The sequence below is a fragment of the Pseudoliparis swirei genome, unplaced genomic scaffold (assembly GCF_029220125.1).
Source record: "Pseudoliparis swirei isolate HS2019 ecotype Mariana Trench unplaced genomic scaffold, NWPU_hadal_v1 hadal_29, whole genome shotgun sequence".
Taxonomy (NCBI): Eukaryota; Metazoa; Chordata; class Actinopteri; order Perciformes; family Liparidae; genus Pseudoliparis; species Pseudoliparis swirei.
In genome coordinates, this window is record NW_026613265.1 from 424538 (window position 1) to 448547 (window position 24010).

Genomic DNA, 24010 nt, shown 5'->3' on the forward strand with positions numbered 1-24010 from the left:
AACCTGCCCTGCTCCCCTAACCTGCCCTGCTCCCCTAAACCTGCCCTGCCCCTAAACTGCCCTGGTCCCCTAACCTGCCCTGCTCCCACTAACCTGCCCTGCTCCCCCTAAACTGCCCTGCGCCCCCCTAACCTGCCCTGCTTCCCCTAACCTGCCCTGCTCCCCCCTAACCTGCCCTGGTCCCCCTAACCTGCCCTGCTCCCCCCTAACCTGCCCTGCTCCCCTAACCTGCCCTGCTCCCCTAACCTGCCCTGGTCCCCCTAGCCTGCCCCCTAACCTGCCCTGCTCCCCCTAACCTGCCCTGCTCCCCCTAAACTGCCCTGCGCCCCCCTAACCTGCCCTGCTTCCCCTAACCTGCCCTGCCCCCTAACCTGCCCTGGTCCCCTAACCTGCCCTGCTCCCCCCTTACCTGCCCTGCTCCCCCTAACCTGCCCTGCTCCCCCCTTACCTGCCCTGCTCCCCCTAACCTGCCCTTCTCCCCCTAACCTGCCCTGCTCCCCCCTAACCTGCCCTGGTCCCCCCTAACCTGTCCTGGTCCCCCTAAACTGCCCTGCTCCCCCCTGACATGCCCTGGTCCCCCTAAACTGCCCTGCTCCCCCCTAACATGCCCTGGTCCCCCTAACCTGCCCTGGTCCCCATAACCTGCCCTGGTCCCCTAAACTGCCCTGCTCCCCTAACATGCCCTGGTCCCCTAACCTGCCCTGCTCCCCTAACCTGCCCTGCTCCCCCCTAACCTGCCCTGGTCCCCCTAACCTGCCCTGCTCCCCCCTAACCTGCCCTGGTTCCCCTAACCTGCCCTGCTCCCCCTAAACTGCCCTGCTCCCCTAACGTGCCCTGCTCCCCCTAAACTGCCCTGCTCCCCCTAACCTGCCCTGGTCCCCCTAACCTGCCCTGCTCCCCCCTAACCTGCCCTGGTTCCCCTAACCTGCCCTGCTCCCCCTAACCTGCCCTGCTCCCCCTAACCTGCCCTGCTCCCCCTAACCTGCCCTGGTCCCCCTAACCTGCCCTGCTCCCCCTAAACTGCCCTGCTCCCCCTAACCTGCCCTGGTCCCCCTAACCTGCCCTGCTCCCCCCTAACCTGCCCTGGTCCCCCCTAACCTGCCCTGGTCCCCCTAACCTGCCCTGGTCCCCCCTAAAAAGTCAAAAGTCAAAAGTCAGTTTTATCTGTCAATTTTCCATATGTGCAAACATACAGAAGATCGAAATTGCGTTTCTCTTCTGTCCAACATAAAGTGAATTGTGCAACATATAGACAACATAGAGTGCAAAAATAGTAAAAAACTTGTGAACATATAGACAACATAAAGTGCATAGACAACATAAAGTGCAAAAATAGTAAGAAACATGTAAACATATAGACAACATAAATTGTGCTAGCAGCATTCAGACATGTGAGTCTGAAAGAGGACAGAGTGGGAGGATGGGGAGAGAGTTCAGCTTCCTGACAGCCTGGAGGATGAAGCTGTTGGACGGCCTGGCGGTGTGAGCCCGGAGGCTCGGTATCTCCTCCCAGAGGGCAGGAGGCTGAAGAGACCGTGTGAGGGGTGGCAGGGTCACTCAATCGAGGTCGCTTTGCGGGTGAGGCGGGTGTTGTATATGTCCTGCAGGGATGGGAGGGGGGGGAGGCACCCATGATCCTTCCAGCTGCCTTCACTATGCGCTGCAGGGCTTTCCTGCTGTGGTCTGTGCAGCTTCCGCCCCACACAGTGATGCAGTTGGTCAGGATGCTCTCGATGGTGCCGCGGTAGAAGGTGCACATGATGGATGGGGGGCTCCCTGCTTTCCTCAGTTTCCGGAGGAAGTAGAGGCGCCTCTGTGCTTTCTTTGCCAGCGATGTAGTGTTTGCTGTCCACGAGAGGTCCTCACTGATTTCCACCCCCAGGAATTTGGTGCTGCTGACCTGCTCAATGTCCGCACTGCTGATGGTCAGTGGTGGGTGATGGGTGTGGCCTTTCCGGAAGTCAACAACGATCTCTTTGGTCTTGCTGTTGTTGAGCAGGAGGTTGTTGGCTATGCACCACGTGGTCAGAAGGTTGACCTCCTCCTGTAGAGGGTCTCGTCATCCTTGGTGATGAGACCTATCAATGTTGTGTCGCCTGCAAACTTGACCATGTGATTGGTGCTGTAGCTGGTTTTGCAGTCGTGAGTCAGCAAGGTGAAGAGCAGGGACTGAGCACACAGCCCTGAGGGGCCCCTGTGCTGAGTGTGATGCTGCTCGAGGTGTTGTTGCCGACCCGCACTGCTTGTGGCCTCTCACTCAGGAAGTCCAGCAGCCAGTTACACAGCGAGGTGTTGAGCCCCAGCTGGTCAAGTTTGCAGATTAGTTGTTGTGGGATGATTGTGTTGAATGCTGAGCTAAAGTCTATGAACAGCATTCTTACATAGGAGTCTTTTTGTCCAGGTGGGTGAGGGCTGGGTGGAGAGCAGAGCAGATTGCATCCTCCGTGGACCGTTTGGCCCGGTATGCAAACTGGAAAGGGTCCAGAGGGGGGGAGAATGGATTTGATATGCGACATGACTAGTCGGTCAAAGCACTTCATGATTATGGGGGTCAGTGCCACTGGACGATAGTCGTTGAAGCAGGACGGAGTGGATTTCTTTGGCACAGGTATGATGGTGGTTACCTTGAAGCATGATGGAACAACAGCTTGTCTCAGAGAAGTATTAAAGACATCCGTGAAGACGTCCTTAAGCTCCTCTGCGCAGTCCTTCAGCACACGACCAGGGATGTTGTCTGGACCTGTTGCCTTGTGGGTGTTGATGGACGAGAGTCCTCTTCACGCTGGCAGCAGACAGGCACAGAACCTGATCATGGGGAGGGGGCGGAGTCTTGTGTGGACGAGTGCTGTTCTGTGCTTCAAACCGGGCAAAGAAGCTGTTGAGGTTGTTTAGCAGAGAGATGTTGCTGTCGCAGTTCTGTGGCGTGGGTTTATAGTCTGTGATGGTCTGAATGCCCCGCCACAGGCTGCGTGTGTCTCTGCTGTCTTTAAAGTGCCGGGTTATCTTTTTTGTGTAGGAATTTTTTGCTTTCCTGATGCCGTGGGACAGGTTGGCTCGCTGTTTTCAGGTCTGTTTCGTCCCCAGCTCTGAAGACCCTATTTCTAGTCCTCAGCAGCCGATGGACTTCCCCTGTTAGCCACGGCTTCTGGTTAGCCCGAGTGGTGATGGTCTTTACATGGGTCACATCATCAATGCACTTGCTAATGTAAGAAGTAACAGTGTCTGTGTACTCCCAATGTCAGTGTGGTCGTTGTAAGTGGCTGCCTGTTTAAACATTCCCCAGTCTGTTGAGTCAAAGCAGTCTTGAGAGCGCAGGAGGCCCCTCTGGCCACACCCTGCACCTGCTTCAGAACCGGTCTGGAGGCTTTCACTCTGGGTCTGTATGCTGGCATTAGCATGACGGTGATGTGGTCAGAGAGACCTATGTGGGGGAGGGGGGAGGCCTTGTACGCTCCTTTGTGGGTTGTGTAGACCAGATCCAAAATGTTGTCTCCTCTTGTAGGAAAATCAACATGCTGGTGTAGTTTGGGAAGGACAGTCTTAAGGTTTGCATGGTTGAAATCTCCAGCAAAGATGGTGAAGCCGTCTGGGTGAGCCGTCTGTTGTTCACTGATGGCCTGATACAGTTCACGAGTGCCGCATTTCTATCACTGTTGTTGGAGGTCGGGGATGTAAACAGCGACTAGCAGAATCGCCGTGAATTCCCTCGGCAGATAAAAAGGACGGCACCTTATGATCATAAACTCCGCCAGTGGTGAGCAGTGTCTACATACCACGGCAGCGTCCCGGCACCATGCGTCCCGGATGTAAACACATACCCCGCCGCCGCGAGTTTTTCCTCCATCAGCGAGGGCTCTGTCCGCTCGATAGCATGTTAGCTCCTCCAGTCTCACAGCAGAGTCGGGGATGTTGTCGTTTAGCCATGTTTCCGTGAAGATAAGCACACAGGTCGGGCCGCCGCCAGGTGGTGAGGATGGGCAGTACCACCTCAGAGCCGCTGACCCTCAACACGGGAGCCCCTCAGGGATGCGTGTTGAGCCCTCTCCTCTACTCCCTGTACACCCACGACTGCACGGCCATGCACAGCTCCAACGTCATCATCAAGTTTGCTGACGACACAACAGTGTTGGGGCTGATCACCGACGACGACGAGACAGCCTATAGGGAGGAGGTTGGATCACTGGTACAGTGGTGCCAGGAGAACAGCCTCGTCCTCAACGTCAAGAAGACCAAGGAGCTGATCGTGGACTACAGGAAGCGGAGAGGAGAGCACACCCCCATCTCCATAGACGGAGTTGCAGTAGAGCGGGTCAGCAGCTTCAAGTTCCTCGGCGTGCACATCTCCGAGGACCTCACATGGACCACGCACACCACTCACGTGGTGAAAAGGGCCCAACAATGCCTGTATTTCCTTAGGCGACTGAGGAAATTCAACATGGCCCCCCGCATCCTCAGAACATTCTACACCAGTACCATCGAGAGTGTTCTGACAGGTTGCATCACCGTCTGGTACGGGAACTGCACCGCCCTGGAGCGTAGGGCACTACAGAGGGTGGTGCGGTCGGCACAGTACATCGTTGGAGGTGAGCGTCCCTCCATCTTGGACATATACACCAAGCGGTGCGGGGCCAGGGCCAAACGGATGATGAAAGACAATAACCACCCCGGCCACGAACTGTTCACCCTTCTACCGTCAGGCAGGCGATACCGCAGTATCAAGTGTCGCACAAACAGACTGAGGGACAGCTTCTTCAGTCAGGCCATCAGGCTGCTGAACAAGGACTGAGACCCTCATTAACACTATACACCAGAACATATTCTGTGAATATCTATGGCCATGGTGTATATTTTATTACATTGTTTTATATATATATATATATTGTATATATATATTGTATGTATATACATATATATATATATTGTCTCAAAAAAGTGTATATTTTATTACATTGTTTTATATATATATATTGTCATGATGTATATTCTATTACATTGTTTTATATATATATTGTTAATACTTTCTTCTTTTTTTGTGTGGATATTGTATAGTTTATTCTCATTCTTATTCTTTTTTTAGTCTGCTACTGCTGTCGGGTGTTTTGCACATAAGAATTTCACAAACCGATTATACTTGTATAAAAGGGGATGTGACAATAAAAACTTGAAACTTGAAACTTGAAACTTGAAACTTGAAACAGCAGTTAACATGCCCTGCTCCCCCTAACCTGCCATGCTCCCCCCTAACCTGCCCTGCTCCCCCCAGGCGGCTCCTAGACATCCTGTCCATGATGATCCCCAACAGGACTGGTGGTGTTCTCTGTTCTCTGCATCATGTGACCCAGCACCACCTGCTGCTCCACCCGTGTGGGGAGCTTCATGAGGGTTTCTGTTGGAGGTGGAGCAGCTCTGCCAGAGCACAGGTCTCTCCTGGGGAACCTTCCAGTTCTCTAGTTGTTATCACATCATCAGCATTTAGAAACAAAGTCCACTGAGCTGATACCAGGGGTCAAAGGTCACTGCAGACAGGAGAAGTGATTCTGCTGACACTGCAGAAAGACGAGAGGCCGAGCAGCAGAGAGGAACCAGGACTCCACAACGTGACGGAGACGGGAAGAAGATCCCTGCCTGGAGACCAGAGGAGCCTTGGACCTGAACCAGGAGGACTAGTCTGGAGGGTTCTGGTCCGCGGTCGCCGTGGAGACACTGAAGGTAACACCTCCAGCTGCTGGCTGAGTTCAACTTCTCTCGGTTATTGGTCATATATTTAGTCTAAGATCTATTTTTCAGAATTTGGTGAAATGTAGTTTTGAGCCCATTTCATTGTTGTAATTCTAATGTAAACATATGAAGTCACGAAGCTTTGGGTTTGAGGGTTATTAGATCATTCTGCGGGTCAAGGCGAGCCCTGGAGTCGAGGGGCGTGGCCTACGGGGTTTATGGTTGTGTTCTGTAATAATTAGTTTAAAAACAAAAGGATTGTAATGTTCCTTTTCTATTTGCACACGTGGCGTGATCTTGACCTGGAGAATGAACTCTTTCATCTCAGGTGACAACAATAGTACTAAATATGGTTTGAGACATTTATTACCCGTCTCTACTATTGAATTCATTTCTTCAGAAGTTCTGTAAAAGACTTTCGATCCTGAGAGTTAATGATTGTTAACGAGGCTTGTTACTGTTTAATGTCAAACTCATCAGTGTTTTCATATGTTGTACCAACATCAACAGACATCAACAGACATCAACATACATCAACAGACATCAACATACATCAACAGACATCAACATCAACAAACATCAACATACATCAACATCAACAGACATCAACATACATCAACATCAACAGACATCAACATCAACAGACATCAACAGACATCAACATCGACATACATCGACATCAACAGACATCGACATACATCGACATCAACAGACACTGACATCAACAGACATCAACAGGTACCGACACCAACATACATCAACATACATCAACATCAACAAACATCAACATCAACAGACATCAACAAACATCAACATACATCGACAGACATCAACAGACATCAACATACATCGACAGACATCAACATACATCAACATACATCAACATCAACAGACATCAAGATCAACATACATCAACATACATCAACATCAACAGACACTGACATCAACAGACATCAACATCAACAGACATCAACAGGCACCGACACCAACATACATCAACATACACCAACATACATCAACATCAACAAACATCAACAGACATCAACATCAACATACATCGACATCAACTGACATCAACAGACACTGACATCAACTGACATCAACAGGCACCGACACCAACAGACATCAACAAACATCGACAAACATCAACAGACATCAACATACATCAACATCAACATACATCAACATCAACAGACACTGACATCAACAGACATCAACGTCAACAGACACTGACATCAACATACATCAACATCAACAGACACCGACACCAACATACATCAACATACACCAACATACATCAACATCAACAAACATCAACAGACATTAACATCAACAGACACCGACATCAACACACATCAACAGACACCGACAACACACATCAACAGACATCAACAAACACTGACATTAACAGACACCGACATCAACATACATCAATATACATCAACACACACTGACATCAACAGACACCAACAGACACCAACATCAACACACACCAACATACATCAACACACACCGACAACAGACATCAACATACACCAACATCAACAGACACCGACATCAATAGACATCAACAGACATCAACACACCAACATCAACAGACATCAATAGACACCGACATCAACAGACATCAATAGACACCGACATCAACAGACACCGACAAGCTTCCTTCATGGACACTTGCAGACACATAGCGGCGTTCACAAACATCAACTGCTGTTTGCAAAGACGTTTATAAATCCCGACTGGCGACACACACACGCAAGCACATAGACACATTAAGTCATTGAAGGTCCTGAAAATTCAATTCAATTTAATTCAGTTCATTTGTATAGCCCAATTTCACAAATTACAAATTTGTCTCGGAGTGCTTTACAATCTGTACACATAGACATCCCTGCCCCAAAACCTCACATCGGACCAGGAAAAACTCCCAAATAACCCTTCAGGGGGAAGAAACCTTCAGGAGAGCAACAGAGGAGGATCCCTCTCCAGGATGGACAGATGCAATAGATGTCATGTGACCAGAAGGACAGATTTAGAGTTTAAATACATTCAATGAATGTGACAGAGTGGATGAATAGTTCATAGTAGGCATATTCCACGATGGAGACCGCCACCATCCATCAGGCAGATGGCGGTGGGGAGGAGGAGTGGGCGGAGTCTCTACAGTGGGCAGAGTCTCAACAGGACAGTGGCGTAGTCAGGAGCAGGAATTCCACGACCCAGACCTCGATGATCCATCAGCAGATAGGATCTATGCCGTCTCATAGGGTCCGATGACCCCATGAGACGTGAAGTCACAAGGACTCCGGGGAGAAAGCAGAGTTAGTAACGTGTGATGGAGAGATGAACATTCATCCCTAAGGAGAGAAAAGAGGAGATAGGTGCTCAGTGCATCCTAAACGTCCCCCGGCAGCTATAAGCCTATAGCAGCATATCAAGGGGCTGGACCAGGTGAACCTGATTCAGCCCTAACTATAAGCTCTGTCAAAGAGGAAAGTCTTCAGTCTACTCTTAAACGAGGTGACTGTGTCTGCCTCCCGGACTGAAGGTGGAAGCTGGTTCCATAGAAGAGGAGCTTGATAACTAAAGGCTCTGGCTCCCATTCTACTTTTTAAGACTCTAGGAACTACAAGTAGTCCCGCATTTAGTGAGGCAGCTCTCTAGTGGGGCAATATGGTACTACAAGCTCCTTAAGATATGATGGAGCATCACCAATCAAGGCTTTGTAGGTTAAGAGAAGAATTTTAAAAGTGATTCTTGATTTTACTGGGAGCCAGTGCATAGCAGCTAGTGCAGGAGTGATGTGATCTCTGTTCTTAGTTTTAGTGAGAACACGAGCTGCAGCATTCTGGATCAACTGGAGGGACCTAAGAGATTTATTAGAGCAGCCTGATAATAAGGAGTTGCAGTAATCCAGTCTCGAAGTAACGAACGCGTGAACCAATTTTTCTGCATCTTTTTGAGACAAGATGTGCCTGATTTTTGAAATATTACGGAGATGAAAGAATGCAGTCCTTGAGATTTGCTTTACATGGGAGTTAAAGGACGAGTCCCGATCAAAGATAACGCCAAGATTCTTGACAGTGGTGTTGGATGCTAGGGCAATGCCGTCTACAGAAACCACATCACCAGATAATTGATCTCTGAGGTGCTCAGGGCCGATTAAAATTACTTTGGTTTTGTCTGAGTTTAACATCAAGAAGTTGCAGGTCATCCATGTTTTTATGTCTTTAAGACATGCTTGCATTTTACCGAGTTGGTTGCTCTCCTCTGGTTTTATCGATAAATATAGTTGAGTATCATCTGCATAACAATGAAAGTTTATGGAGTGTTTCCTGATAATATTGCCCAAAGGAAGCATGTATAAGGTAAATAAAATTGGTCCAAGCACAGAACCTTGTGGAACTCCGTGATTAACGTTGGTGGTTATCGAGGCGTCATCGTTTACAAATACAAACTGAGATCCATCTGATGAATAGGATTTAAACCAAATTAGTGCCGTGCCTGAAATGCCAATCGACTGCTCCAGTCTCTGTAACAGGATGTCATGGTCAATGGTGTCGAATGCAGCACTAAGGTCTAACAAGACCAGTACAGAGATGAGTCCTCTATCAGCACTAAGGTCTAACAAGACCAGGACAGAGATGAGTCCTCTATCAGCACTAAGGTCTAACAAGACCAGGACAGAGATGAGTCCTCTATCAGCACTAAGGTCTAACAAGACCAGTACAGAGATGAGTCCTCTATCAGCACTAAGGTCTAACAAGACCAGTACAGAGATAAGTCCTCTATCAGGACTAAGGTCTAACAAGACCAGTACAGAGATGAGTCCTCTATCAGCACTAAGGTCTAACAAGACCAGTACAGAGAGGAGTCCTTTATCTGCTGCCATTAAGAGGTCATTTGTAATTTTCACCAGTGCCGTCTCGGTGCTGTTGTGTTTTCTAAATCCTGATTGAAATTTCTCAAATAAACTATTATGATGTAGAAAGTCGCACAACTGATTTGCAACCACTTTCTCAAGGATCTTGGAGAGGAAAGGGAGGTTAGAGATCGGTCTGTAGTTAGCCAACACCTCTGGATCCAGAGTGGGCTTCTTCAGGAGAGGTTTAATAACAGCCACTTTGAAGGAGTGTGGTACGTGGCCTGTTAGCAGAGACACGTTGATTATATCTAAGATAGAGCTGCCAATTAAAGGCAAAACGTCTTTAAGCAGCCTCGTCGGGATGGGGTCCAAGAGACAGGTAGACGGGGTCCTAGAGACAGGTAGACGGGGTCTAGAGACAGGTAGACGGGGTCCAGGAGACAGGTAGATGGGGTCTGTAGATGGGGTCCAAGAGACAGGTAGACGGGGTCTAGAGACAGGTAGACGTGTTAGAAGTAGAAACCGTTGAAGATAATTGGTCACGGTTGATGGGAGAAAAGCCCTCCAAATATCCACCAGGGCATACAGCGGTTTCCAAGGCCATTCCACTTGAGGACAGATTGGCACTGGTTAAGGGCAAGAGATTATTAATCTTGTCCCTAATAGTTAAAATCTTTTCATTAAAGAAGTTCATAAAGTCATTACCACTGAGGTCTATAGGAATACTCGGCTCCACAGAGCTGTGACTCTCTGTCAGCTACAGAGCTGAAGAGAAACCTGGGGTTGTTCTTATTTTTCTCTATTACTGATGAGTAATAGGCTGCTCTGGCATTACGGAGGGCCTTCTTATAAGTTTTAAGACTATCTCGCCAAACTAAGCGGGATTCTTCCAGATTAGTTGAACGCCATATGCTTTCAAGCTTTCGTGACGTTTGCTTTAGTTTGCGGGTCTGAGGGTTATACCAGGGAGCAAACCTCCTCTTCCTCACTGTCTTCTTCTTCAGAGGGGCTATCGAGTCCAGTGTCATTCTCAGAGAGCCTATGGCACTATCAACAAGATGATCAATCTGGACTAAAGTTAGACCAGGAGTCCTCTGTTATATTGAGACGTGGAATCGAATCAAATGCAGAAGGAATCGCTTCTTTAAATTTAGCTACAGCACTGTCAGTTAGACATCTGGTGTAGAAACTTTTGACTAACGGAGTACACTCCGGTAGTATAAATTCAAAAGTGATGAGGTTGTGGTCTGACAGAAGAGGATTCTGTGGGAAGACGTTCAAATGCTCAATGTCAACGCCATAAGTAAGAACAAGATCAAGCGTGTGGCCAAAGCTGTGAGTGGGTTTCTGTACTCTCTGGCAGAAGCCAATCGAGTCCAACAATGAGATGAATGCAGCACCTAGGCAATCATTATCAACATCCACATGGATATTAAAATCTCCTACAATAATAACTTTTTCAGTTTTAAGAACCAAACTTGATATAAATTCTGAATATGGACCTGGTGGCCGGTACAGAATCACAAATATAATTGGCTGTAGTGTTTTCCAGGTTGGATGTGAAAGACTAAGAACAAGGCTTTCAAATGAGGTGTAGTGTAATTTAGGTTTAGGATTAATTAATAAGCTCGAGTCAAAGATGGCTGCTACTCCACCTCCTCGACCGGTGCCTCGAGGAACGTGAGTATTAATATGACTTGGAGGAGTCCATTCATTTAGGCAGACATATTCTTCATGGCTCAGCCAGGTTTCAGTTAGACAACATAAATCAATGTGATTATCTGATATTAAATCATTTAGTAACACAGCTTTAGATGACAGAGATCTAATATTTAGGAGACCACATTTAATTGTCCTGTTTTGTTGCACTGCTGAAATAATGGTGTTAACTAGTATAAGGTTATTGTGTACGACTCCTCTTCTGCTTTCTTTTGATAGAATTAATTTAAGTTTAAGTGGCCGTGGGACAGACACAGTCTCTATGGAGCTCTGGGAGGGACTGGGTGAGAGGGGGCAGATGCCCCGGGGGAGGGATGTGCTATGGGGGACACTGGGTGAGAGGGGGGGAGGCTCCGGTGGGAGGGATGTGCTATGGGGGACACTGGGTGACAGGGATGACAGGGGCGTGGGGCTCCTCTGTTTCTGCTTTATGACATGAACCCTGCGTTGTCACAGATATGGCTGTCCGGTGATCAACGTGGTCATGTGGTCAGAAATGAGACGCGCTCCGTCCAACGTGGGATGAATGCCGTCTCTCCTCATCAGATCAGGCTTTCCCCAGAAAGTCTTCCAGTTGTCTACGTAGCCCACATTATTCGCTGGGCACCTCGACAGCCAACGGTTGAAAGACGACATTCGGCTATACAATTCGTCTGTCTGCACATTTGGGAGAGGGCCAGAGAAAACGACGGTGTCCGACAACGTCTTGGCATAAGCACACACCGATTCCACATCAATTTTAGTGACTTCCGACCGACGGGCTCGGGCGTCATTACCACCGGCGTGTATTACAATCTGACTGTATCTCCGCTTGTCCTTAGCCAGCAGTTTCAAACAAGACTCCACGTCGCCCGCTCTGGCCCCCGGGAGGCACACGACTGTGGTCCGCGGTTTAGCTATTTTCACGTTCCTGACTATAGAGCTCCCGATAACCAGGGTGTGTTCCTCAGCGGGTCGCTGAGCAGGGAAAACTGGTTGGAAACGTGAAGTGGTTGGTGCACAGCGGGCTTCTGTATAGACTTACTACTCCTGGAACAGTTACCCAACCACCCGGCTGCACGGTTACCGCCGGGGAACAGCTATCAGCTGACTGTAGCTCCGCGCCGGCTACGGGAGAGGGCGGGCTAACTAGCATAGCTGTCTGAGCTTCGATAGCGCGGAGCCGTGCATCTAACCCACTTAGACCTGCCTCCAACTGAGCAAATAAACTACACTTGTTGCATGTATCGTTATCATTAAGGGAGGCAGAGGGATAACTATACATGAGACACACTGAGCAAGGGGGAGCGGGAAGGGAGAAGAAGAAGTCATGCTCGCTGCTGAGCTGGCAACCGGAGCTTACCGGAAGAGTGAGATGATGCGTTCAGGAGTAGCTGGGAAAAATGAAAAAGGCAACGAGGAATGACATCATGGACTTTCCGTCACAGGTCTTCTGTCCAGACTGACGTCCATGTCATCTAAAGTGAAGATCTTGACCTCTTTGTTATGAAAGTGTTTGAAGTCTCAACTCTTCTACTTTGAAAAGTACTTGAAGGCTGAGTCGTGGTATTTTTGTGTCAGTTCATCTGGTCCTCTGTTCATCTGGTCCTCCGTTCATCTGGTCCTCAGTTCATCTGGTCCTCCGTTCATCTGGTCCTCCGTTCATCTGGTCCTCAGTTCATCTGGTCCTCCGTTCATCTGGTCCTCAGTTCATCTGGTCCTCTGTTCATCTGGTCCTCAGTTCATCTGGTCCTCAGTTCATCTGGTCCTCAGTTCATCTGGTCCTCCGTTCATCTGGTCCTCAGTTCATCTGGTCCTCCGTTCATCTGGTCCTCCGTTCATCTGGTCCTCAGTTCATCTGGTCCTCAGTTCATCTGGTCCTCTGTTCATCTGGTCCTCAGTTCATCTGGTCCTCCGTTCATCTGGTCCTCAGAGGATGATGGCCGTCTCCTCACCAAGAGACAAGTGAGTCACAAACCAGTCACCCTGTGTAGAGATCCTAGAAGCAGCCGGAGGCTACAGACCTTCACACGCACTTTAGATTCCAGTAAAGTTCTTCAATGCGTGTTTATCGTTCTGATCGACGTTTAATACAGAAGCTTGATTGTGGACTGTCAGCTGAAGAGGGGACAGTTCACCTCCTGGGCTCTGCCGAGATGCCCTTGAGCCAAGCATCAAAGTTATTGCTCAACGACGTCTTGAACAAGGACTTCAAGATGCCGTTGACTGTGCTGAGGCAAAGGTGAAGTTGAAGAGGTCATCGTGAAACTACAACTTTGTCTCCGCCTCCACCAGCCATCACCCTCAGAGTGAGGTCCAGGTGGTCCACCTCTGATCCACCCTCATAGAGTGAGATCCAAGTGGTCCACCTCTGATCCACCCTCATAGAGTGAGATCCAAGTGGTCCACCTCTGATCCACCCTCATAGAGTAAGGTCCAGGCGGTCCACCTCTGGTAGCCATCACCCTCATAGAGTAAATGGCTGGCAGCTGTTAATAATGATATGAACTTTTGGGATTCAGGTTCTCAAAGTGATCAAAGTGAACAAAGTGAACACACCTGTGTGTTGCTCACAGTGGTTTTGGGTCAGTTTCACGATGAATTATTTTATTTTGAAAACCACTTCCTGCAGGTATTCTGCCGTCTGGCTAGTCTTCTTCATGCTGGGTTTGGGGACGCTGCTGCCCTGGAACTTCTTCATGACTGCTACCATGGTATGACCTCACCTTCTGCTCTGTCCAGGGAAGTCAGTTCTACCAGTTGATGTATGTGTATGGTATTAAAGTACAAGTTAGGATAGCCAGAAGAACGAACGTGTAGTAAACATTTACACTCTGTGAATGTTGTGTATATAATTTCATATTTGAATGTGTACCATGTGTCCATCGAAGCAACAACGTTAACTTCCTCATGTGTTCCGTGTTTTCTCTTCTCGGTTTACTTCTCGTATCTTTTCTGTGTTTGTTAAAGTGAATTCATCATTGCTTCCTGTTCACTTTTGTTTTGGGTCTAATCCAACTGCACCAACATTTCCTCCTACTTTAGTCCCGTTTGAGTTTAAATGTAGTTCAAACCTGAAGCTGTACATTAGTGTTTGACTGTCTGATGGGGACCAATGGGATTGGAGCTGACATGTTGGGTTGAGTCTTCCACATAAACACAAGAATCCTGTCTGTGCTCTCAGTACTTCACGGACCGTCTGAAGGACTCCTCATTGGCTCGTTCTTCAGCCAATCAGACGGAGGCATCGAGTGAACATCGCAGCCCTCTCGAGGCCAAATTCAACAACGTGATGACGCTGTGCGCCATGTTGCCGCTGCTGCTCTGCACCTGCCTCAACTCCTTCCTGCTCTCGCTGTGAGTCCCACTACGATGCTAATGACAAGAGTCTAAGGCTCATGGGCTCGAGGCATTCGCCATGTGATGCGAAAGCCAATCAGCATTGAGATGCTCTGCCCGTCACCACTGACGTCCTGCAGTTATATAAATAAACTAGTTTTATTTCCCTGTAAGTTGTACTTTTATAATATTTGAAGTTCTCAATAAGGTTCTTGAAGTAGAACCTCAGCTGTAATACCACTGCGCCCCACAAGAGGGGTGCGCCCCACAGTTTGAGAAATACTGGACTAGGGTCAGGTGTAAGGTTGGTTCCAACAGAGACCGGTTCAGTTCACCTGCACAGGACCTGGGATGCATGCGTACCAACATGTAGGAGACCAGGTGAGGGGCTGAACCAGACCAGGTGAGGGGCTGAACCAGACCAGATGAGGAGCTGAACCAGACCAGGTGAGGAGCTGAACCAGACCAGGTGAGGAGCTGAACCAGACCAGGTGAGGGGCTGAACCAGACCAGGACCCCATCATGTTCTGCTCAGAGCTCAGCTAGCCGACCCCGTTGACCCTCCGGTCCGTGGGGGCAGCAGATAGAGGATGCTCTGTTTCATTCCTCAGCTCTAATTCAGTTGGTTCTGGATACAACTCCTGAGCTCCCAGGTGACCTTTGACCTTCTCCTTGTGCCAGTGTTTCTCAGCGCCTGCGTGTTATGGGCAGTCTGACCATCATCATGTTGGTCTTCATCGCTACTGCTGTCCTTGTCAAAGTTCCTCTGGAGCCACTGCCCTTTTTCTCCATCACCATGGTGAAGATCATCATCATCAACTGTGAGTCTGCAGCATGTGGGCGGGGCTCCCTAACCCTGACCCTAACTGTAGCTCTTCATTAGGGTCCTAACCCTAACCCCCCTTGGTCTCCTCTGGTTGATCAGAGATATAATGATCCTCTCTGCAGTGTGATTGGTCTCCTCTTCCTCTCTGCAGTGTGATTGGTCTCCTCTTCCTCTCTGCAGTGTGATTGGTCTCTTTGTGTCCAGACAAGTCAAACATGTATTGATAGTACTTTTGTTGATCTGTTTCTTTTGGCCGTTGGTTTGAATCCTGCTCTGCCTCCAGCGTTCGGGGCGGTGCTCCAGGGCAGTCTGTTCGGGATGGCCGGGCTGCTCCCGGCTTCCTACACGACGCCCATCATGAGCGGCCAGGGCCTCGCCGGGAGCTTCGCTGCCTTCGCCATGATCTGTGCCATCGCAAGTATGGTTATTGACTCCTTGAGGAGGTATCGCTAACACATCGATACCTCCTCAATAACCCATCAGTGACACTTCCATAGCATCCCATTTAGTTTTATTAGACATAGCCATCATATATATATACATAACATTTTCTCTACTTTTTCTTCTCCCCCCCCCCCCCCCCCCCCGTAGGTGGCTCAGAGCTTCAGAATGCAGCATTTGGCTATTTTATCACGGCCTGTTTTGTTATTGGTCTGTCTGTCCTTTCCTACATCCTGTTGCCTAAACTGGTTCGTACACACCCCCCCCCCCACAGACACACACACACACACACTTTATACGACACGGAGGACAGGACACAGATGTGATTATTCACTCAAGGTAAGTATGTACGAGTGTTGTGCAGCTGTGTGTGATAGGGTTAACCCTAACACACTAAGCCATGTTTGCTCATGTTCAATTCAGTTTATTTTGTACAGCCCAGAATCACAAATCACAACCTCCCCTCAGAGGCTTTACACATAGACTTCCCTGACCTTTGACCTCACATCAGGAAAAGCTCCCCAAAAAACAGAAAAAGGTAAGAACCCTTCAGGAGAGAACAGAGGAGGATCCTCTCCAGGATGGACAGAACAATAGATGTCATGTGACCAGATGAACAATAGATGTGACCAGATGAACAATAGATGTCATGTGACTAGATGAACAATAGATGTCATGTGACCAGATGAACAATAGATGTCATGTGACCAGATGAACAATATATGTCATGTGACCAGATGAACAATAGATGTCATGTGACTAGATGATCAATAGATGTCATGTGACCAGATGATCAATAGATGTCATGTGACCAGATGATCAATAGATGTCATGTGACCAGATGAACAATAGATGTCATGTGACCAGATGATCAATAGATGTCATGTGACCAGATGATCAATAGATGTCATGTGACCAGATGAACAATAGATGTCATGTGACCAGATGATCAATAGATGTCATGTGACCAGATGATCAATAGATGTCATGTGACCAGATGATCAATAGATGTCATGTGACCAGGTGAACAATAGATGTCATGTGACCAGATGATCAATAGATGTCATGTGACCAGATGAACAATAGATGTCATGTGACCAGATGAACAGATGTCCCCCACGAGGCCGGGTTTGGGTTAGAGAAGGCACAAAGTAGAGTTAGTCATGTGAAGAGACATGAATTCATCCATAAGGAGAGAGGAGGTCAGTGTATCCTAAGATGTCCCCCAGCAGCCTCTCAGCCTATCAGTGCTCCCCTCATCAGATCACGGCCCGCCCCCTGACGTGTTGTTGCTGCTGGATGTCGTTGGTGTCCAGAGTTTAAAGCCTCTGAGGTTTATTTTGGAGTTTGGGCTCTACAAAATAAATGAACTGAATTAAAAAATCCAAAATGGTGGAACCGCATATCTTTTGAAGTTTTGGTTAGTTTTCCTCACCACAGACCTCCGAGGTTCAGAGTGTTGTGTTCCAGCTCACCCTGACCCTAACCCTTGCCCTAACCCTGACCCTGACCCTAACCCACCTCACATGTCTGATCACATCCGCCTGCATGGCAGCTGCACCAGGTCTCATATTTAATGTGCTGTGGTTGTTTCCAGAAGTTCTTCCAGTTTTATCAGGAGAGAAACGGGAACCCGAGACCCGAGGAGGAGAACTCCGTCACTCTGATGACCAGAGGTACGGTCAGCCGCTGAGGGTTAGGGTTAACCCTGACCCTAACCCTGACCCGCTGAGCCAAAGCATGGAGACGCCAACCATCCATTCTCTAGCAGCGAGGCTTTGATTCTAGTTTTGCTCCTTCATGTTATTTTGTAAGGATACCCTCCTCCTCCTCTCCTCCTCCCTCCTCCTCCTCCCTCCTCCTCCTCCCTCCTCTCCTCCTCCAGGTGAGGCAGCTGACCAGGACATGAAACAGAACGTTTCCATGATAAACATCTTTAAGAAGGTAAAATGAATATTTTCCAAACCGTCCAATCAGATTCCCAGTGGAGTCGATCAGTTGTCTTTCGCTGAATGTTCTTGATCTGTGGTGAATCAGCGAGTGAACGCAGCATTAGACACGCTGGAGAGGACCTGATTCAGAGTTCTACCTCATGACACCAAACGATGGGGTTTATGAAGCTTTATTTAATCTGGTTTCACTCAGTGATTGTTTATGATTATTAATCTCTATTTAATCCACTCAGTGATTCAAGGCGTCTCCTCTTCAGATCTGGCTGCTGGCTCTGTTGGTCTGTTTCAACTTCACCGTCACCATCGGAACGTACCCCTCCATCACCGCGGACACCAGGTCCACCCTCGCCAACGGAGGCTCCTGGGGTCAGTTAACCCTAACCCTGACCCTGACCCTAACCCACTATATTTTGACATGTTTAATATTCTGAAGCATTAAAAATAAAATAAAATAATTAAAAAATGAACTGAAACAAAAATAAGTATGAAACCAAATAGTTCTGCTACTGAATTCCTACTAATGTCAACGGATGGGAACAAACCTGTAGAGGTCAAGAGGTCAAGAGGTCCGGGTCTGAGGGGGGACTCAGGAGTTCCAGAGGGAGGGGGTGCTGTCCCCCCATGGCCGGTGCTCTGTCCTATGAGGGATGGTCAGGAGGCATCAGAGGGGCGGAGCCTACAGGATGGAGGGTGGTGGTGGAGCAGGTTTGAGGGAGGAGGGGCCTGATGGAGGGTGGAGGTGGAGCAGGTCTGAGGGAGGAGGGGCCTGATGGAGGGTGGAGGTGGAGCAGGTCTGAGGGAGGAGTGGCCTGATGGAGGGTGGAGGTGGAGCAGGTCTGAGGGAGGAGGGGCCTGATGGAGGGTGGAGGTGGAGCAGGTCTGAGGGAGGAGGGGCCTGATGGAGGTGGAAAAGGTCTGAGGGAGGAGGGGCCTGATGGAGGGTGGAGGTGGAGCAGGTCTGAGGGAGGAGGGGCCTGATGGAGGTGGAGCAGGTCTGAGGGAGGAGGGGCCTGATGGAGGGTGGAGGTGGAGCAGGTCTGAGGGAGGAGGGGCCTGATGGAGGGTGGAGGTGGAGCAGGTCTGAGGGAGGAGGGGCCTGATGGAGGGTGGAGGTGGAGCAGGTCTGAGGGAGGAGGGGCCTGATGGAGGTGGAAAAGGTCTGAGGGAGGAGGGGCCTGATGGAGGGTGGAGGTGGAGCAGGTCTGAGGGAGGAGGGGCCTGATGGAGGTGGAGCAGGTCTGAGGGAGGAGGGGCCTGATGGAGGGTGGAGGTGGAGCAGGTCTGAGGGAGGAGGGGCCTGATGGAGGTGGAGCAGGTCTGAGGGAACCCCAGAAGAAGAACCCCCGGGAAGAGTCTCCTCCAGAACATCGACTCGCGGTTTGAGTCTTTTGTTGTTTTTACAGACAAGTTCTTCATCCCAGTCAGCTGTTTCCTCCTCTTCAACCTGAGTGACTGGGCCGGGCGGAGCTTCACGGCCTTCTGTATGTGGGTGAGTTTCACACACACACACACGGTGTCTCTACTGGGCTCATGCGCTCGTCTTCCTCGGTTCAGTGACGTGTGCTGGTGTGTTTCCAGCCGAGGAAGGACAGCGTGGTGCTTCCCGTCTCCATCTTGGGTCGTCTCCTCTTCGTCCCTCTTTTCATGCTGTGTAACGTTCATCCTCGTCATCACCTGCCCATCTTGTTCCACCACGATGGCTGGTTCATCTTCTTCATCATCCTCTTCGCCTTCAGTAATGGCTACCTGGCCAGCCTCTGCATGTGCTTTGGTCCAAAGTAAGTAACCATGGTTACATTGATGTGATGGTGGAGCAGGTCTGAGGGAGGAGGGGCTTGATGGAGGGTGGTTCTCAAACTGTGGGGCGCGGCCCTCTAGTGGGGCGCCAAGGCATTACAGGACCTTTACTGAGAACGTCACATCTTACAAAGTCCACGGAGATAAAGCTACGTCACCAACACATAGAGAGATGCTACGTCACCAACACACAGAGAGATGCTACGTCACCAACACGCAGAGAGATGCTACGTCCCCAACACATAGAGAGATGCTACGTCACCAACACACAGAGAGATGCTACGTCAGCAACACATAGAGAGATGCTACGTCACCAACACACAGAGAGATGCTACGTCACCAACACATAGAGAGATGCTACGTCACCAACACACAGAGAGATGCTACGTCACCAACACATATATAGATGCTACGTCACCAACACATAGAGAGATGCTACGTCACCAACACATAGAGAGATGCTACGTTATCAATGTGTCTCTGCTAACAGGCCACGTACCACACTCCTTCAAAGTGGCTGTTATTAAACCTCTCCTGAAGAAGCCCACTCTGGATCCAGAGGTGTTGGCTAACTACAGACCGATCTCTAACCTCCCCTTCCTCTCCAAGATCCTTGAGAAAGTGGTCGCAAATCAGTTGTGCGACTTTCTACATCATAATAGTTTATTTGAGAAATTTCAATCAGGATTTAGAAAACACCACAGCACCGAGACAGCACTGGTGAAATTACAAATGACCTCTTAATGGCAGCAGATAAAGGACTCCTCTCTGTCCTGGTCTTGTTAGACCTTAGTGCTGCATTCGACACCATTGACCATGACATCCTGTTACAGAGACTGGAGCAGTCGATTGGCATTTCAGGCACGGCACTAATTTGGTTTAAATCCTATTTATCAGATCGATCTCAGTTTGTATTTGTAAACGATGACGCCTCGATAACCACTAACGTTAATCACGGAGTTCCACAAGGTTCTGTGCTTGGACCAATTTTATTTACCTTATACATGCTTCCTTTGGGCAATATTATCAGGAAACACTCCATAAACTTTCATTGTTATGCAGATGATACTCAACTATATTTATCGATAAAACCAGAGGAGAGCAACCAACTCTGTAAAATTCAAGCATGTCTTAAAGACATAAAAACATGGATGACCTGCAACTTCTTGATGTTTAACTCAGACAAAACCGAAGTAATTTTAATCGGCCCTGAGCACCTCAGAGATCAATTATCTGGTGATGTGGATTCTGTAGACGGCATTGCCCTGGCATCCAACACCACTGTAAAGAATCTTGGCGTTATCTTTGATCGGGACTTGTCCTTTAACTCCACGTAAAGCAAATCTCAAGGACTGCATTCTTTCATCTACGTAATATTTCAAAAATCAGGCACATCTTGTCTCAAAAAGATGCAGAAAAATTGGTTCACGCGTCGTTACTTGAGACTGGATTACTGCAACTCCTTATTATCAGGCTGCTCTAATAAATCTCTTAGGTCCCTCCAGTTGATCCAGAATGCTGCAGCTCGTGTTCTCACTAAAACTAAGAAAAGAGATCACATCACTCCTGCACTAGCTGCCCTGCACTGGCTCCCAGTAAAATCAAGAATCACTTTTAAAATTCTTCTCTTAACCTACAAAGCCTTGATTGGTGATGCTCCATCATATCTTAAGGAGCTTGTAGTACCATATTGCCCCACTAGAGAGCTGCGCTCACTAAATGCGGGACTACTTGTAGTTCCTAGAGTCTTAAAAAGTAGAATGGGAGCCAGAGCCTTTAGTTATCAAGCTCCTCTAAATTGGAACCAGCTTCCAATTTCAGTCCGGGAGGCAGACACAGTCACCTCGTTTAAGAGTAGACTTAAGACCTTCCTCTTTGACAGAGCTTATAGTTAGGGCTGAATCAGGTTCACCTGGTCCAGCCCCTTGATATGCTGCTATAGGCTTATAGCTGCCGGGGGATGTTTTAGGATGCACTGAGTACCTATCTCCTCTATTTTCTCTCCTTAAGGATGAATTTTCATCTCTCAATCACACCTTACTAACTCTGCTTTCTCCCCGGAGTCCTTTTGACTTCACGTCTCATGGGGTCATCGGACCCTATGAGACGGCATAGATCCTATCTGCTGATGGATCATCGAGGTCTGGGTCGTGGAATTCCTGCTCCTGACTACGCCACTGTCCTGTTGAGACTCCGCCCACTGTTGAGACTCCGCCCACTCCTCCTGCCCACCGCCATCTGCCTGATGGATCGTGGAGGTCTCCATCGTGGAATATGCCTACTATGAACTATTCATACACTCTGTCATATTCATTGAATGTATTTTAACTCTAAATCTGTCCTTCTGTACACATTACATCTATTGCATCTGTCCATCCTGGAGAGGGATCCTCCTCTGTTGCTCTCCTCCAGGTTTCTTCCCTTTTTTCCCCCTGAAGGGTTATTTGGGAGTTTTTCCTGGTCCGATGTGAGGTTTTGGGGCAGGGATGTCTATGTGTACAGATTGTAAAGCACTCCGAGACAAATTTGTAATTTGTGAAATTGGGCTATACAAATAAACTGAATTGAATTGAATGTCCGCTTCCTTTCAAACATTGCATGAGAGATCTATTCACAATGACCTGATCTGGTACAAATAATGTCATATTTTGTATAAAGTGTGAATCACTTATCAACGCGACTTGTTTTTCAGAAACGTTCTTCCTCATGAAGCAGAAACGGCGGGGGCCATCATGGCCTTCTTCCTGTCACTGGGTCTGGCGTTGGGGGCGGCGCTGTCCTTCTTTTTGAGAGCGCTGCTGTAACTGGAACACCACCTCTTTTCTACTGGTGTAACTGGAACACCCCCACAAGCTGCATCACTGGCTCTACTGGAACACCACCTGCTTCCCATTGGATCCACTCAGACCAAACTTCCTGTTTCCAGTTCTCACTGTGGAAAACCTTTCATCACAAAATGTATGTTCAAGTCTCCGTATTGTTATGAGTTAAACTCTAATGTCAAAGTTTTAGATGTTCCGGCACCACTTTTCAAGACGATCCTGAAACTTGAAGAGAAAGAGTTCAACGTGTCGTAGAACTCAGCCGACCAAAGTTCATGTCCCCCAAGATCTCCCTCGTCGTCGGTGTTCTGGTACATTCTGTAAGAAAAGATGAATGTAATGTACACTTAGTACGAGCTCATCATTTCAAGTGTTGATTGTAAAAATATATATATTTTATGCAAGGTTAAGTCATAATATAGTGTGTCAGCACCCTAACACTACAGTTGGAAAATCATTTAAAAAAGTAATTGTATAGTATTTAGTGAAACACTCTTTGTCGAGGCGATACGGAGGGGTTTCCTTGTCCGGTCCGTCTGGGTTAGGATATCAAACGTACTCATGAATCTCCCCGCGTTCGCCCGACAGCGTGGCAGTCGAACGGAGACTCCAGGAGGTGCACTGGCCCGCGCCTGCTCGTTAGTAACGCCTCATCCGTTAGATCTCTCACCCGGGATGGGGGGAGGGGATTAGGCTGGCAAATCGGTTGAGGTCAGGGTTAAGGTCAAGGCCAGGGTTAAGACGATTCTATGTGGAGGAATGGTGGAGGTCAGGGTTGAGGTCAGGGTTAGGCCTAAGGTGAACTGGGTTCAAGGAGAAAGGTCATGGGTTCAATTTGAAAGTAAATTGCAGGGTTCAGGTTTTAAGAGGATAACGTGATTGTATTCAAAGTGGTTGAGGTCAAGTCTAGGTGTAAATTAAATGATGTGAGAGGAGGGATTGGCTGGGGTCAGGGCCGGGGTAAGGATCGGTAGAATAGAACTGGAAGAGGGGATGCGACGACACCGAGAACCCCTACCCTGACCTCTGCAGACGTCACCTCTGCACTCGTGGTCAGCTGATGTCTCTTCTTACATCAGGAACTGGTCCGAGTGTCTCGGGAGTCTCACTCCCCACATTTTAAATCTGCAAAGAGCAAACAGACTGTTGCTGAGTTGTGTTCAATGTGGTCGATTGGTGGCACGGATCAATATCGAAAGCCATGATGACTCCTGATGGATCATGAGGATGAAGGTCCACTTCACTCCTTTGTGCAGCAATAACACATCACATGCAGTTCTGTGGGGCGCACGTGGAGCCGGATGTACAAGAGTTGAGTTCATGTCTTCACTGCATGTTATTGACGACACCACGGCAAAGTAGAAGCTCCACAGTGAATCCCAGTTAGAGTCAACAAGGGCATGATTAGCCATTAGAGACAGGGACCGTCATATATATATATGTATATATATATAAATATATATATATGCATCTATACATATGTATACATATAAATGTATATATACATTATATATAAAACATATATGTGGTATATTAAAAAACATGTATA

At 48.3% G+C, this 24010-nt stretch overlaps 1 protein-coding gene across 5 annotated transcripts; it reads left to right on the forward strand.

Annotated features, from left to right (window-relative positions):
* The first annotated feature begins 5432 nt into the window (after positions 1-5432).
* On the forward strand, positions 5433-22899 carry LOC130191241 (equilibrative nucleoside transporter 1-like). Of its 5 annotated transcripts, none has more exons than XM_056410903.1 (13): positions 5441-5709; positions 12866-13249; positions 13917-13998; positions 14469-14641; positions 15305-15444; positions 15733-15867; positions 16041-16138; positions 17488-17566; positions 17776-17834; positions 18100-18208; positions 19246-19331; positions 19421-19620; positions 21703-22314. In XM_056410903.1, the coding sequence occupies exons 2-13, from the start codon at positions 13221-13223 to the stop codon at positions 21752-21754; spliced, it is 1242 nt and encodes a 413-aa protein (XP_056266878.1). In that variant the 5' UTR covers positions 5441-5709; positions 12866-13220; the 3' UTR covers positions 21755-22314. The 5 variants fall into 5 exon arrangements, with proteins under 5 accessions (XP_056266879.1, XP_056266878.1, XP_056266875.1 ...); XM_056410900.1 differs by lacking the exon at positions 21703-22314 and adding an exon at positions 22332-22899 and having other exon boundaries at positions 5447-5709; XM_056410901.1 differs by lacking the exon at positions 21703-22314 and adding an exon at positions 22332-22899 and having other exon boundaries at positions 5447-5709; positions 12914-13249.
* The last annotated feature ends 1111 nt before the right edge of the window (positions 22900-24010 follow it).